This window comes from Glossina fuscipes, unplaced genomic scaffold, assembly GCF_014805625.2.
Source record: "Glossina fuscipes isolate IAEA_lab_2018 unplaced genomic scaffold, Yale_Gfus_2 0, whole genome shotgun sequence".
Taxonomy (NCBI): Eukaryota; Metazoa; Arthropoda; class Insecta; order Diptera; family Glossinidae; genus Glossina; species Glossina fuscipes.
In genome coordinates, this window is record NW_023998414.1 from 19,942,707 (window position 1) to 19,960,433 (window position 17,727).

Sequence of the window (17,727 nt, forward strand, 5' to 3'; positions counted from 1 at the left end):
ATATATATATATATATATATATATATATATATACAGTAATGTGTGTATTTTTTAATAATCTTCAATTCAAAAATTTGTCAAAGCAAATTAACAGTAAAATTTCTCAGCAACGATAACAATAATAACAATGTTAACAACAATTTCCTTTACGTATTATCCCTTACATGCATAAGCTATCCAAACACAAAAACACGTAAAGTGAGTACACATTTCAACCTACAAAACAAGAAGCAATCAAAAATGAAGGAAAGAAGAAAAAAAGAAGAAGAAGAAGAAAGAGGATAAATCTTTTATATTATATATATATATACATATATATATATATATATATGTCATTTTGTATACGTGTATATGCAAGTGTGTTAACGTTATGATACTTTCACGTAGACAAGAACAATAAGAATTTTATATTAAGACGTACTGGGAACATTTATATATGCACAATATAAAGACATATTTATGCCTGTGTTTTTTGGACGCATTCATGCTTACGGCATATTTATAAATTTCGAATCCAGTCTGCTTGTAAACGCATTCACATTTTATAGCAACAAAACAATATGTTTGCAATTCATTTGCAATTTAAGTTTATTACAGTGCATTACACTTTCAAAAAAGAGAAAAAAAAGAAAGAAGAAGACAAAAATGAATAAAAAAATTATCGAAAATATAATATAATCGGAAGAAAGATTTCTTACATAAAAGCCGAAAACTAATGAACTTTTTAATACAAAAGCGTCAAATATACGCACAATACATATAATACATATATATATATATATTGTAATTTCATAAACTAGTGAGAGAATAATGAATTTGTAAAGAAACGAGAAAATAGAAATATCAAAATGAAGTAAGGAAATACAACTAAATAAGATCTTATTGATTATGTGCATACGTTCGTAGCGCCGATTCACGTATATTCACGCTTGGCATGCGTATTAGATATGTAAGTAGGCCGTACATTATATGTAGGACGAGACTTTGGTCATCCCAGTTCCCAGAAAAGTAAAGCAACACCAAGCCCTGAAATGGCGAAAATATGTCGCGGACTCATCAAAATTTATGCACATTGTATGAAAGTATGTCTAGGAAATGTTTTGAAAAAATTTCCTCTTTCACGCAAATTCCTGATAAAACCAAGGATTCAATTGAATCCGACTGGAACTTAAGAACATAGTAGAGTTCAAACGTTATTCTATCATCCGTTCCATTATCATTGCTTGTGAGACATTTCGAGTTTGAGATTCATTTGGTCATTACTCGTCACTTTTGGTGACGAATTGATTGTCGCTAACATTCGAAGCATAAACGCACATAAGAAGCCAACTATTATTCGCCTCTATCTATACTAAATATTTTGTTTTGATTTTAAAACTTACTTAATTGGTCTTAGGAGGCTATGCAAGGATTCGAGCACTGCATCCACTAGAGCTAACCATTCAAATAAACACCACAAACGCATTGTAATCTTTATATCTTGATTACCGGAAATCTTGCTGCAATTAACGAATATCGGTCTGTCGGTACGTTATTTACTTTTTAGAAATCGTAATGTACATATATATATATATATATATATAAATAAATGTTCACTTTCAAAACTTTATAACTGCGTTGTTAAAATAGTGTCGGAAAACACGTTACAAGACGTTTGTGTCGAAAAAGTGCGGATTAAGGCGATTTCCTATACCGATTTGTATATTTCATAAATCAGATAAATCTATTTCGAATATTAGACTGATCACGAGCATATAGAGTTATAATAATGCTTCCACACCGGAAACACCAATTACTTTAACATAGTGGAAGCGAAAACGGAAGCGGAAGAATAAACCTTCATATGTACGATCTGTCTATACGCGTGCAACGAAAATTCTTAATTAACCGCAAACCTTTGGCTTATTCTTCACAATCAAACAAATGCTTGTTCTTGCTTCGGAAGCATTTTACCCATAAAATTTTAACAATTTTCATACAATCACGCTTAAGGTGAGTTGATCTTGGTCAACTGAAAGAATTTCGTTTTTTCTATGTATGGAGCAAATGTGTCAAAAAATATATACAAAAAAGTATGAGAATTAAGGTAAGTTTTCCACCACACAGTAAGAGAATTCTGCAGGAGGCCAAACAAGTAGTACTACTAGTAGTAGGCAGACGGAGCAAACTCCAAGAATATAACTAAGCTTTTTTTTAATTTTTTCCGAATCACTTAATGTGTGTGTGTGTGTGTGTGTGTGTGTAGTCTGGCATTGTCGAAATGGGAGATGGCGCCTTTCCTATCGATCAATCAATTCTGGGCGATTTACCTTAAGTTCGCGCGTTAATCTCATTGGCTGCCAACAGCAGAGCATGGAAAATAGCTCATGACTCACAATCCCCTTTCAGATACATACACAAGACTTTACCTTCTATTTTTGCAAATTCATTCACCTTAGACTAAGATATTTTTCGCCTATTGTTATCTTAGGTAACCCACTTTTGACTGCTCATAATCAATCCCTTGAAAAATGGCTCGATTTGATTCGGTCCCAACTACTTTTCGCCAATCAATCATCGAGCTTCTATTTTTTAATTAACGTTTGATTGTGCGGCGACGCCGTAAGACGCTGTTCGAAGATTTTCTTAAGTTTCGTTAAAAATGTCGCCGACTTTATCAGCGGTTGGTGGATTGGAACGCGACACACGGTCTTCTTAGAATGTTAGCTCAATTTTACAACGTAACCGCTTGCCATTGAGTTAAGAAAGTTTTGTTTTTTTTTTTTTTAGTTTTCAGTGGACTGCCACGTTTCACATACTCTCTAAGCTTGCGTTTGCTGGCTCTGTAAGTTCACAAGGTCAATTACCGCGTTGCCTAAGGCAATACAGATTTAAGTGAACCTATGCCATGGGTTTAACTTTGCAAAAAGTATGGACAAATTTCTCTTTGAATAAGGATAGCGGCGCGAAAACTGATTAGAAATTCTCAAATCATGGCATTCGATGCTAATATCATAAAATTTTCCCATTAATTTGCATTTTTATATCCTTTTTTTTTTTTGTTTTTTTTTGGAATTTTTTTCTGTCATTTATTAGTTCGCTGACTGTATGCGAGTGTCTTGTAAAATAAGTTTATTTATATATATGTGTAAGTGTTAGTGTGTCTACGCAAATATTAAAAGCAAATTCATTAATCTTCTTTTCAATCTGCAATCGTCATGAGATAATGGATTGTTTGTCTTTTGTATTTCAGGTGTATTGTGTTATCTCGGTTATCCAAGTGCAGAGTACAGAGATTATATGGATGTTTTTAATTTCGTGTTATGTCTGCAAAACATTTGCTTACCATTTAAGCGAGCTCTTAAATTAATTAACGTTAAAGCAATTACACACTGACATAAATAATAGAAATAATGGCAAATTCATTTTTGAGGGAGGACAACAAAACATTTGAAAGGAAGAAAATGAGCAAACAATCGAGTATCCTTCGCTCACCCTCTCAACTTAGTTAAATAAAAATCGCATTTCCCATCATTCCTCTTTAGATCATCCTTTCAAAGGCGAAAGAAAGCAGGAAGGTGAAGAAAAAAAAGTTGTAAATATAAAAAAAAAAAAAAATGAAAACGAAAACGAAAAAGAAAAAGAAAAGGAAAACATGCTGCAAAAGAGCGAAATGATAAAATAACAAAAGAAAAATTGCTTAAAGCCTCGTTGAGATTGGCAAGACTCATCAAAATAAAATCAACTGAGTGAGAACTGCAAGAACGAAAATAATATGAGAAGCAATTAACACGAACGAATGTTTTTCTAAAAAAATGTTCTTTCGTCACTGTCTGTCGATAAAAGTACAAAAAAATGCATTTCTTCATATGTAACTCGCTTCAACATAGATAAATCTTTGATTAGCATAAGTGAGACTCTGTGTTGTTGTTGATAAGTTGCCTACGTTGCCAAAAAAACACAATCGATAGAACTCGCATTTTTACTAAGAGTACCCTACAAAGCGCTCTCTTTTCGTCAAGCAGAGCGAACATCTCTACGCTATGCTGAGCTTTCTCTTCAAACTGCATGCCACAATTGTCGAAATCATACTCTACTACTCACACAGTTCCCTAATTTATAAATTCGGCGCGTCGCGAACACATAACAAATACGCTTTCAAGGACTTGTATGGCTTAACGTAACGTGAAGGCTCTGAACCCTTTAAGCCCTTAAGCCGACCTTTTTGTCTTCAAAAAGAATTTCAATTTTCGTTTCGACTTTATTTTGACTTTAACGAAAACCAATTTTAAGTAATGAACGCCAAGAAATTTTGGAACTGTTTTACAATTAAATAACGGAATGGAACGATATGACGTGCATCTCAACACTAACCAAAAGTTGCATTTAGAGTGTCGCGCGAAAAGGAACAAATCGATAGATGGCATTCCAGCTGAGAATCCTAAGTGAAACTGAGGTCGTGATGCTGATTCCATTCTTCTATAGCATTTACAGTGCTGGTAAATTTAATGAGTTCGCTAACACTATGAGAAACAAGTAAGAAAATTAAATTCGATCCGGTGACCGAATCTTTTCTACCCATCACCTACAAGCAATCCTAGAAAAGATAAAAGAAGTAAAAGAAAAATATTTTCATGTTCTATTATGTGGAGTGAGCGTAGCTGATTTTTTCTATTGCAGGTATGTCCTTTGGAACGTTTACGTCCATTCAAAATTCGTTTGCAAATTTGTAGGCGGCATTGTCCTTCTCGCTAAAACACTATAAACAATACAAAGATGCGCAATCAGACAGATGGACAGACGGACATGTTTAGGTGCACTGAAGATTTGAAATTAGCCAAGAGCCACGAACTTGCACACTTTATGGGGTTTTTGAAGCTGGTTTCTGCGTGTCATTGAAAAGTTATTGAAAAAATAATGAAATCTTTATACACTATAAGATGGGATAGGCGTGGTCAATTTTTTTCATTTTTGTGCACAAATGCTACAGCATCGACCATAGAATGTGCAATCAAATTTTTGTGCATTTATTTCCTATTATTTATTTAGTTGATGAGCGCATGATCAGCAGCACACAGCAGATATCCGATTGAAATCCTGACCTGTGTCCTATAAAAGCCGTAAAAATCAACCACGTCCGCCCAATATTGTATGGAATGAATAGTTGAATATAATTTCCATAAATCTTTTTATTTTTTATTTATTTATTTATTTATTTTTTTTGCTTTAACTTTACTGCAAGGAGATGACAGAAGTCTTTCAACAATTTTGAGCGACTTCAGTCAAGTATGTGTCAAGATGGCTGTAAGCACGATATAAAACTAAAAGTATATAAATAAATGTATAACGCCAGCAGCTAATTGCTTATTTTAGAAAGCTGTTCCCAGTCTTCCAATAAACTCCGGCATACGCTGAACTTAATGGACATAGACCTTTAGTTATAGCAAATTACGTTTATACGTAACATGGTTTTCACGATAATATTTTTTAGGTTAACTTGTCCCCATTGCAGGATGCGAAATGTGTGCTAACATTACAGAGAACTCCAGACAATGTTGAATTTAGTGGAGCCTTATCTCTAAGAGCCTATTAAAGTTCATTGACATTGAGTTGCGTCACGTCGATATTAGATACAAATTATAGCAGGAAAATGCCTACATGCGAACTCTATTGTCGACATAACTGTGAAATTAATGAAAGCGATTAAAGCCAATGCAGAGTAAGCGCACAATAAAGAACGCGAAACTTTAAGATTAAAATATTATATCGCAAAAATTGGGCCGGGGAGAAAAGTCGTAAATGAGCGGAGGGCAGATGAATCAATCAATTCAAAAGTAAGATTATGTATGTGCCTGAGTGATACTAGATGTTAAAAACCCAATAACAGATTAAGACAGAAAGAACGACTGTATATATAAATTCTTAATTCAGAATATAGGTATGTTTGCGTCCTTTCGTTTCCTTATTGATTTTCTTAAATTTACGCTTAGCAACTTCCCCTGGGAATACATCACGAATTCGATTTCTATTATACGTCATAGAAAATAATTGTGTATATTTTATATTTTTACATTAATTACAGCTTTCGCATTGGGCTGTATATGGACGCAAAATACCCAAGCAAACAATAAACATTACAAAAAAAGAAAAGACTGCGTTTACCTCACCAATTAAAATCACTTAAACATCATCCAAGTCATTTACGGTAACCACAAACCGTTGCAGTCGCATGCCTCATTTGCTTAGACTAACTAACATATATTTGCCTATGATTTAAATGTAGACGCATACAGATATATACGCACACAAATACATATACACGTACGTCCTAACTACTAACTTTACTTATAAACATATACATGCATACATATGTACATATATATATATATATATAAATATACGCAGATATATCGAAGGCTGCGTACATGCGGGCTAACGTGCATGCATTAAATCTAAAACTCAACATATATACACACACAAACACAAACACACACATACACACACGCACAGTTAATTGCATATGTACATAAAATCATTATGCGAATTACTCAAACAATTGCGATAAAAATCAATCGCGAAAATTAATTAAAGACCATTTGCATGAATAATATGCCTGAGGAAGAAATTATACACACGTATATGCTACATTACATACATTTTCTTTTTGCTTAGTTTACCATTTCTCTCCGCTCTATTACTTCTATACTCAGCGCTAAACTGTCGTTTCGTCAACATACATTGCAACATAACGGGGAAACTTCCAAAAGCCCTGTAAAATATATATATTCTTGATCAGTATGAAAATGTCATTCGAACTAAGTACGTCCCTCGGTCCGTTTGCCTGCCTGTGTAATACTTATGGTAAACAATCTCTTGATTGCAAAGGTGAAGACATCAGTTTCAAATTTGGTCAAAATATTGAAAATTCTTGTATGCAGATTGGTACCGGGTGTGGGCGAGCTCACGCCTCAAAAGATACGCCTATGTACGACATAACCTGAGAACACATCTACTTACATGAGCATTGCTCGTAAAGCGCAACGGAAGCTACAATAGAAATGCCCGACTATACTTTGGGGGTGAGAGAGACTCTATATAGTTTGTACGCACAAATGGAAACAGTCGGCCACTTGCACTCGGCGCATTAAAACATGCCCAAATTTAATTTTTTTTCTCATGTTTTTTTTTTTTTTTTTTCTTCTTTTTAGTTGTCTTAACGGAGGTGAGTATTGAGGTTTCGAGCACAGCTGCATGTACTTTTTTTAACTGTTCTCATTACTTTTTTGTTGGTTTCTCAACTTTGGCGAAATTAGGAATTTCTGTTGTATAGAAACGATAGAAACGATAGAAAGGGATCGAAATCGTTAATCATCTTTAGTTCTTCATAGTATAATTCAGAGATTATAAATTTCCGCCATGTTGACAAAGAATATCAACGTCGTGGGCGTCGTTCCTTTTCCTTTCCTGAGAAGCTTCATATAAATGGCAAGTGTAATCCAAATGTTTTCAAATCATATCAATAGTTTGGATCAACTAATCTGCTTGGCATTTGAAACTTTCGCCTATGAGCAATTGCAAGGGACGGAATACAAAATGCGTCCGATTCCTTTCAAATTTTCGGTATTGTTGAGTACAATTTTCATCTAAAAGTATTAAAACGGATTAAGTTTTTGAAAATAGATCGTTGCCAAGGATATATATATGATCGTAGAAATAGTTCGAACCAATCCATTTTTAACAAAACGTGTCTATGGACGTCAAACATGTCGGTGCACCACATTTCATCAAACTCTCTTGAACTTATGGAGCGAACGGAAAGTTATCTGTACTGACGCCAGAGGATCAGGCAGGCTCAATAAATATTGGGCCCCTTTCAAGTGCACGACAAACGGTGTAAATATGTATACGTTACGAGAATGTGCGATCTTTTGATAGGTATTTTTTCACGAATATCTATGAAATATAAACACACCTGGTGTTGTATCAAGATCGTTGAAAAAACAAAGTACATGTTGGTGCAAATTTCATATATCTACCGCCTAAGGTAAGTAAAAAAATTTCTTCGTTTTTCGTACATAGAAGCTTTATTGGATTGGAAATTTACTTTGTTTATGTGAATATCTGCCGCAACACAAGTAAGAACATTATAACGAGCCACAGCCCACCATTAAGTGATCGAAAAAGTCTTAAAAATTACAACCTGCAAGTTGAACATAACAATAGAAGGGAAAAAGGCGGGCGGGCGGACAAGCTTAGAAAATGATTCTGGCTCAGTGACCATAATAAGAGGTGGGCTCTTTCCCAAGCAACTTCTCAGCCACGTATAATTTCGCAAGTTGTTCAGGGTATACGCAGTAATTCACATTATTTTACTTTGATAGAAGTGCTTATATATAAAACTTTGGTGATTGTAGTGTTAAAGTGATAGAAAACTTTCACACCAATTATATAGTTTCCTTTAGATGAGTTAGAATTTTGATGAATATCCGATGAACAAGAATTATCTTCGCATTTTACATACTCTTAATATCATATCAATTTAATTAATTGCAATATTTGCCAGATTTGCGCTTGAAAAAGTCGACAATTTCTCAAAAACAAATATTTTCATCGATAAACTTCTCTGTAGTTATATGATTTGAAGGAAAATGCTACGGAAAATGATTAAGTTCTAAATGCCAAAGATATCGAAATCGATATAAGTAGTAAAAAGAGTGCTGCGAGTTCGGCAAGATCGAAAGTATATGGCATTTCTAAAATCGGAAGAGAGTGTGAGTTCGGTTTTGAATCATTTCGCAATAAAGAATAATTGATGGCCAGTCTGACATCCGATTTAATCATCGAATGAACAGAATGCTTGTCAAATCAACCGAACGAAAAAAAGTAAACTAAGCATAGATTATTATTATTCAGGTTAACAATCATTCCAGTAAATGGTAGCGAGCAGAAGAGGAATAAATTTGAAAAAATAACAATTTGCACCTCTTAATTACTTAAAAGTAGGTAACGAAGTGCATGTTGATTCGTGGAAAGCATTTGTATGGTTCACCTTTTGTTTGAGCATAAACCGACAGAGTCCATTGCATAAATTCTTTGTCATTGTTATGTGCATTTAACGCACGTACATGTAGCTGCGAAAGTATTAAGGGCCGCCTTAAAAACTTATTTATTATCTTCTTTGTTGTAGCTGAGAATCAAAGATGTACAAGTCAATTTTAGTGTCCATTCACTTCATTTTAAAGTTTATATGAACATGTGCTTAAGCATAGGATAGAATATCGAAGTATTCGAAGTATCATCAGCTGACTTTTAAAGTAATTATACCTGATTGGCAAAGGCAATTAGATTAGAATCGAAGGGAGACGAGCTTGATCTAATATTTATTCGAATGGAATTTACCGAAACAGTAGAACCTTACGGTTTAACTGGTTGACATCAATTTTAATTTGGTTTCAACAACACGACTGTGAAGTAATGCGTTTTTATCATTGTAAAAAGTGACACGAAAAGTGACACTGTGCGGCGAATTCATTGCAAAGCTTACGAGAAAGTCTGCATTTTTACTGCGCCGAATAATAAGAGAGGTCAACACCTAGAACGTAGCGACGCAAGCTAATCCTTCGCATTACGCCGCGAACAAGGTTCTGTTCTTTGTCATCTTCCTCTTATGTCCTTAATTTCTTATGCAAACATTTTCGAATCATCTAGCGTACCGAACGTAGAGACGTAGCGTTGAGAGATCATATAAAACAAGTAGGAAAATATTATTCGCCTGCAACCGATTCTCTTCCTTTAGCTGAGTGAGGACTGTAGAAAAGAACAAAAACAGTAATTTATGGGCGTGGACGATTATTTATACTTTTTTAAAGCATACGTGAAAATCTTTATCGTGCGTTCGGTGCAATTTATAAATGATGAGCAAAAATCGAGAAAGTTGACACATATAGGTTACAAGGTCATCGTGCGATTTGAGTCATATTCAATAGCAATTTGCGTTTAAGGCTTCATTTTTACGGTAAAAAAGTGCCTCCCGCAGACATTACACGGACGGATAGATGGTCAGATGAACACGCTTAAATCGGGTCAAAATTTCATTTCGAATAATAACATATATACATTGTTTGGAACCTTTGAAGCTTTCTTCGAACGCAACGCAAACGTCTTGATAAAATGAATGTATCCCCAGCGTTCGATGGTGGGTATTACAAAACCGAACGAGAATATTTCTCTATCGATGCTTTTGCTATTTGATGTTTGTTCAATGAAGCATAATCATTGAGCACAAAGAAAAAAAAAAAAAAAATTTCAAAATTAAGACACTGTCGTGTTCTTAACAGATTAATGTAGGTAGACACGTAAATATGTTTACATATTTAAAAAACAAGAAAAAAATAGTCCTAGTTTCGTTGTTTTTTTTTTTTTTTTTTTATTTATTCTTTGAAAGGTTTACATTCTTCGTGTGACATTCTGATAATGTTTTAATGCTTCTCTTCTGTCCTCTTCTGCCCCTTTTATCTCCGCCGTAAAACCGCTATACGTTCATCGCTATTTGTTGTACCCACTATAGAGATATCGGCGTTTATTCGTTTTGTCAAAACCCTTGGCACACCTCCAGAAGAAAGCTCCAGATACCCCATATATGTATAATCTTGACCAGCATCAAGCTTTGAGTGGACTCAAAAATATGTCCGTTTGTCCTTCTGTCTAATGTTTATGGTAAATGGTCGTCTGGCCGCAAAAGTTAATATAATGGCCTCACGTTGCCGGGAAAAATATTGGATGTTATTAAACGGAAGTTATTGTTCAAAATGGGTTAATGCAGTCGAAGGTCACGCTCACGACATCACTTGAGCTGAGAACATCCCTTGTTATAAAAGCAACAAACGTAAGTTTTTCTGCTTTTTACTAATATATAATGTACAACAACAATAAAAAATTTGTAATCATGTATACAGACGATCCTACTGTCTCCGTACAAAAAATGGCACCAATCACACATGCCTCTCCAGTATTATAGAGTATCAAAATTGCATTTTCTTTGAGTTTTCTTCAAGACAACGGTGAACGGTAACTGAAAATTCGACCAAAACTAAATATAAATTCTCTTACTTGCTTTTTCTGTTGTTGTTGTTGTTGTCGTTGTTGTTGGCGTTGTCAAAGTCGGGTTGTTATTGTTGTTCTTCTAATTGGATGTGTTACGGTTTGTGTATCGGTCTGAAAAGTTGTTGAACCATTCGCAAGTTATTGCCGTTATAACAACACATGAAAGAAAGAAAGAATGCTGTATATATGTGTAAATACATGTGTGTATTTTGAGTTCCTGGATATATTGCTATGTAAATTTTAAGCTCAATTAAGGTGAACACAACATTTTTGCGATCCAATGAATTAGAAACAAGATAAACGACAAAAATCCCATCAACTTTGAAGACCGTATAAAACCTTTTCGAACATATTGACAGGGACATAGGATACAAATACAAACACAAACAAAAAAGATGCAAGCAATATTTGTCTATATATAAGTATTATATATCTATATAAATTTATATGTATTTGTGTATGTATTTATGTATGTATGTATATATATATACATAATATATATATATATATAATATAATATAATATATATATATATATATATATAAATCATGTAAAGTTACGTATCTCATGCAGTTTTGCGCATCTATATATTTTACAGAATTGTTATATCACAGCCAAGCAATTATGGTTCCTCTTCAGAATATTGCGGTTATCTTCAGCGCTTTTATTATATGCTTGGTTTTACGTTCATTGAATTTTTTTAAATAATTCGCACACAACAACAATACACACCCACTCAACCCAATAAATAATGCGTCGCACTGCGATTCTATCTATACGCTTATGTTCTATCTTGAAATCTCACTTACTCAGACATTATCTTTTACTATAAAAACATATCTATCCAATAATCTAACTGTTTATCTATAAATCATTGTTTGAAACGCTGATGACAATAACATTGCATGCACAACATTTCTGCACAATCTCTATATAAGATGGATTTTCAATAATAATAAGTAGGTTTTACAACTTATTTTCTCTTTTGAATTAAACGCTTATATGTGTATATGTATATGAACGAATCATCGACATCATCCATTTACGCATGCACATATATATCTATGTATATAAATAGAGAGATGTATGTGTATGTGTGTGTGTGTGTGTGTGTGTGTGTGTGTGTGTGTGTGTGTGTGTGTTTGTGTGGCTATAAGTATATCTTACAGTCATATTTAGTCTTCTATCGATACCTTATTGTAAGCATTTTCATCATAATATGATTATTTTTCCATATATTATTCTTTTTAATATCTTACATATATTTAAGCATGAATATTATGTAAAGTTACTTAAGTTCTTATCCCTCAAATCTTCGTATGTATTTATTTATTTATTTTTATTTTTTTTCTCTTTCAATCATTTCTGCCTTTCGTTCTTCTTCATCTTTTCTTTTTCTTTTCCTTATGCAGTCATAAGTTTTTTCATTTGTGCCGGAACGACTTCTAAAATGTTATTGTATTTCACCGGAAATTATTGATAAAACAATTAAAAGCACTTCATTTATCTTTTCTTCTCTTCCGAAAATTATTAATAAATATTTACTTATAAAACAACTACAGTGGTGTAAAAAAAATGTAATAGGAATGTTTGCAATACGGCATTAAATTCGGACGAGATCGCTATTCGATCGCTATTTCTTTAATTGTTTAGAGCCCTGTAGTTCAAAATGAAAAACGTATACGATCAGTCTTTGACGTGTTTGCTCGACATACGTTAAATTTCTTCCTTATTATTGTCATATGGACATATGGACAGAACAAAATACCAATACATATACATAGCAAATTTTGGGTTTTTGATTTGCTGAATAGAAGAAGACGAAGAAGAAGAAGAATACATACAATACTAATGCAGCTTATCTTCTAATTTTTGTTAAAATAGTGTCGCCAAGTTTCATCCTAACAAGGATGGGATTGCCTGAAAGTGTATAGCTACTCAATTGTGCGTACATAATAGCCGACACCATTGTATTTGACTGATACTAGACCAAGTTTTTCATTAGATATAACCATCTCCATCGAGTAGTCTTAAGTCTCCGTTACCACTGTCTTTATCTCCCTTTCAACAGACAACTACTTTCATGTCTTATCACAGCTGTATTACATACTGTTTAACTTAGTAGCAATTGTAGGGAGCGTTCCTTTGCTTTGTCACAGAATTAATTTATGGCTAAATTAGCTCAATTATTTCTGTCATATTATCAAATTTAGTTAAAAATTAACTCCTCAAGAATTTAATGGGTTTAGTTGTGCGGTGATCGCTCTTAGGTTCTAATCAAACACGATTGCATGGCTTAAGTAATTTACTCAATTTTTTTCTATTCAACTTTTCACTCATAAATTGCGCTATAGGAATTTGAAAATAGTTCACTTGATCTACAATTGCAATACTTTCGCAACCGTTGCCGTCTGTCTCAATAGCTTCATTTCACATTGGCATCTTATGTCGAAAGCTTGCGACACTGAATTGCAACATTACTACGCTAGGTTTATTTCATTCGCGAGTGTGCCAAGGTAAATAATGCTGTTTTGATTGCAAAGCCCGGCCAAAAATTTATGCTAGTTCCAGAGGTATGACATGAGAATAGAATGCATTTTCAGTCTGCCTATGGTCATAGTCAAGCGAATGGCGAAAAAATCGCCAAACTTTCAAGTACATGCGGCGTAGAAGTGTAGTATTGCAAGGTTAACAATTGTCGCCGAGGCCGTGGGTGATGCATGATTCAAATTCATTGCTTGGACACTATGGAAATTAGCCTCTAAAGCAGATAAAACTTTTCTGACAATTACTTTGTTCACTAGGGTGAACGATTCTTCCATTATGCAGCAATAATTTTGCGCTCCACAAATTTTTATTTCGCCAACATATTTACTAATCCTAATGTTGCAACATGGTGACTTCGCGTGACTGTTGAACTTTGCACACACATTTGCATATGTGACCTGTGTCTAATATTTCATGTTTATGTGTAGAGACAGTATTGATGTATATTATAAATGAATTAATATTTTAATTGTTCCCAAGATTCTTATAACTGACTGAGAGTCGCATTGTGATATAATTCGTTATGGAAAAACCTAACATAAGATTACGTTTAGTAATGCCTTCGTATTTGTTGCCTACTGGTATAAATATAAAGAATTTGCGAATTTGCGATTATTCCATCACTTTAATGATTTCAATTGGTGTCAATCACTATTCTACTAATAGTATTTGCAATTAATAGGATAAGAAGAAGAAATCATTTCTTATAGGAATGCAATGACAATGAAAGCCAGTTAATACTATTGAATATATATTTTGAAAAAAAAGGCGTCTTTTGGCATCATTACGCGTTTATTACGAAAATTATTGTAGGCGTAGACAAATGATTATATATTTATATTATTTGTTAGCATAGGAATTTTCATATTATTTATGAGCGAAATACAGGAAATCAATCTTGCATATCATGCACTCAGTCCATGAAAATGCGTTGCAACTTGCAAGTCCGCATATATTTTTAGAACTGCCACATCAGTCAGGATCTTCATTGGCTTGTCCTTCATCGTTATCATTATTGTCTACTAATTTTTTTATTAGAGCTTGCACGTCTGGGATCTTTTCATCTTTAGAAATATCTGCATTTTTAAATCGATTGCGAGTAAGTCCTCGACATTCTTACCTTGTAGTCGCCTAGACATCTTAAAAAACAAAGCAAAATAAACCAAAAGGGAGAAACTCGCGCTTATTATTACTTATGCGATAAACGCGTAATGTAGACATTTATAAATAATAGAGCATTTCCCAAAAATCTGCTACATATGCAATAAAATTTTTAAATGCAACGTCAAACACTGATAGTTTACATGATAACAGATAAGAAATCATTTTTTTTTTTTTTTTTTCAATTAGACAAATTACTTCTTTTTAATGAACTCGCAAATAGGAAATATCTCTGCGAGTAACATACTGAACTCTATCCCCTACTCCAACTATTTAACAGCCAATGATGATTTACTGTCCAGGGTCGTCAACTTGGGTTGGAAAATACACACCCTAAGATTTTGGTTAAAATTAAGTAAAACTGAAATGTAGACAATTGACAACAGTATGCATTTAATTTATATTCAGTATTGATTTTTTTTTTTTTTTTTTTTTATAAAACAGCTATGCTAGGCTTTCTAGCATTATTTATTATGCGCGCTTAAGGCGCCCTAACGCAGCATGTTGGCTTACTCGAGGTGTATTACTTTCATTTTCTTATTGTAGTACGCTATAACAGTGTCATGTCCTTTCATCCGAATCACAAATGGTGAGATGCACTTATTTGTGATAAGTGTTTTCTCTCCTCGACGCTTAGTTGCCAATTGTTTGGCTGTTTCTGTCTTGCAGCAGCACACAAGTCATTATAATCGAAACAAATTTTGATAATTTATTTTAAAAAAAGAGAAAAAAAAAACTATAGAAAATATATTTTAGAAAAAACTACTTATCAATTGCAGCAAAATATTTTGTCATCATCGTAACATTTTAATTTTAATCAAAATTTTATAGAAACATTGCGTTGAAAATAATTGCAGATCTAAGAAAATAAAAAGCTGAACGGCGAACAGGCAGCAACGAAAATAGAAAGCTAAACTCGCTAAAGAAATTCACTATATATATTTTTATATCTATATATCCATATATATTTAGAAAAAAAAAGTAAGAAAAGAATTTGAAGAATTTTTGACATGCAAAAAATTTATTCTTCTAATATCTGGCTCTCTTTGTTTCAGTTCCTGATTTTGATGTCAATTTAGCTTTGAAGAATCAACGAAAATTAATACAACGCAGACAAGACCAGTGCCAATTAGTTACATATATATATATATATATACTCATCTCCTCATCATCATCATCATCATCAAGAATGGCTACGAATGCAAAAACTGAAAATTTATCCGTAGACGATATGTTGGCTTGGGTTAATCAACGTTTGCAGGCGCAATTCGGCAAAATCGACGAGCTTCGCACAGGAGCTGCTTATTGTCAATTTATGGATATGCTATTTCCTTCTTCGGTGCCCATGACACACGTCAAGTTTTGTGCGAATTCGGAGCATGAATATTTTCAGAATTTTAAAATTTTACAAGCTTCATTCGAAAAAGTAAAGGCTGACAAGATAATACCAATGGATAAATTAGTCAAAGGCGATTTTCAAGATAATTTCGAATTTCTGCAGTGGTTTAAGAAGTTCTTTGATGCCAATTACGATGGAAAGGACTATGATGCGAGTGCAGCTCGAGACGGTGCGCAGATGGGTTACGGAAAGACAAACGTAAACAAAATACTCTCTGCAGCTGCAGCGATTCAACAAAAATTCGAATCATTGACGACAGCTTCAGCAGCACACTCAACGGTATCATCATCATCAACGGCATTAGAGTCGATCACGAAAGCAGAGAGAGCAATTAGCATCAGTAAGAAATCGAACGAGAACGCGATTGCTGCAACGAATCAACGGATCGACGAATTATCGATTCAGGCTATGTGTATGCGTCTGAATTTGCAAGGCTTAGAAGAAGAACGAGACCGTTATTTCTCCCGATTGCTTGAAATTGAAATTTTCTGCAAAGAAGTCGACAAAGGGGAATCCCATCCGTTGGTTCAAAAGATTTTTGAAATTCTCTATGCACCACCCGATAAAATTTCGCCGGAAGATGGGCAATACTAAATTGGTGACGTATGCGTGCGTATAAGTGTCTATAAGCCTTTGCACCATATTTTCTTATTTTTATTTTATATAATATACTTATATAATATATACTTATGTTTACTGTATTTTCTAAAAAGAGAAATCTTTTTCAATACTTTTCAGTTTTGCATAAGAAAAAATCACTGTAAAGAAATTTTCTTGTCTTAGCAGAGGCTCTAGTTGTTGCTATTTCGTCTATCCTCCTCTAACAAGCATTTACATGATTACAGAGTTGCATGATTACAATGAGTAAGCAAATTATTTTTCACACTACTGTATATATTGTAATATCGAGACTTTTAAGTACATATATAGACTCATTCACGCATTTATTTACGAATATGTATGTTATACAACTAATACATTTAAATGATAAACTATTTATAGTGAACTGAAAAGCAAGCGAAGACGCAGTGGGAAAACTAGGATCGAAAGGATATTCAATGTAAAATTAATTTCTGTAATTTATATAAAAGCTTGATTTTAACAAAATTTTGAAATTTAACATATCAACGCAAAATACCGAACAATGAATTATGTATATGCAGAGAAAGCATTTTAAGCAGTTGAGATTAAATTTCCATTTGCATGTCCATTACTTTAGGCTGACGTATTCGTTTTCATTATTTCATTTGTTGTAATAGTCAAAAATACACATTAGCGACACCCGTGAGGTATACATAAATTCTTCGTTTTGCTCGTCGCAATATTGCTTCTCTTTAAATCATCTATCGATAGTTGCAGTGAGATAACTAACTTTGGGCGGACTTACTACTTGCTATTTACTGTAATTAAAACGTCTAAGCGGAAGAAACGAATACTTTCATCAGCAAGCCACGGCTAATATCGAAAATATTAGGCTCGACTAAATCATTTTTTTTTTTTGATTTCTTATAGAATTACTGTCGTGTTAGTACAGCTTT

The 17,727-nt window shown here is 33.5% G+C and overlaps 1 protein-coding gene across 1 annotated transcript; it reads left to right on the plus strand.

The window, feature by feature from the left end:
• Nucleotides 1–15,979: 15,979 nt before the first annotated feature.
• Nucleotides 15,980–16,783, plus strand: LOC119631760 (microtubule-associated protein RP/EB family member 1-like). The gene has a single exon (XM_038024289.1). It carries the CDS (start codon nt 15,980–15,982, stop codon nt 16,781–16,783), a length of 804 nt encoding a protein of 267 aa, XP_037880217.1.
• Nucleotides 16,784–17,727: the final 944 nt, after the last annotated feature.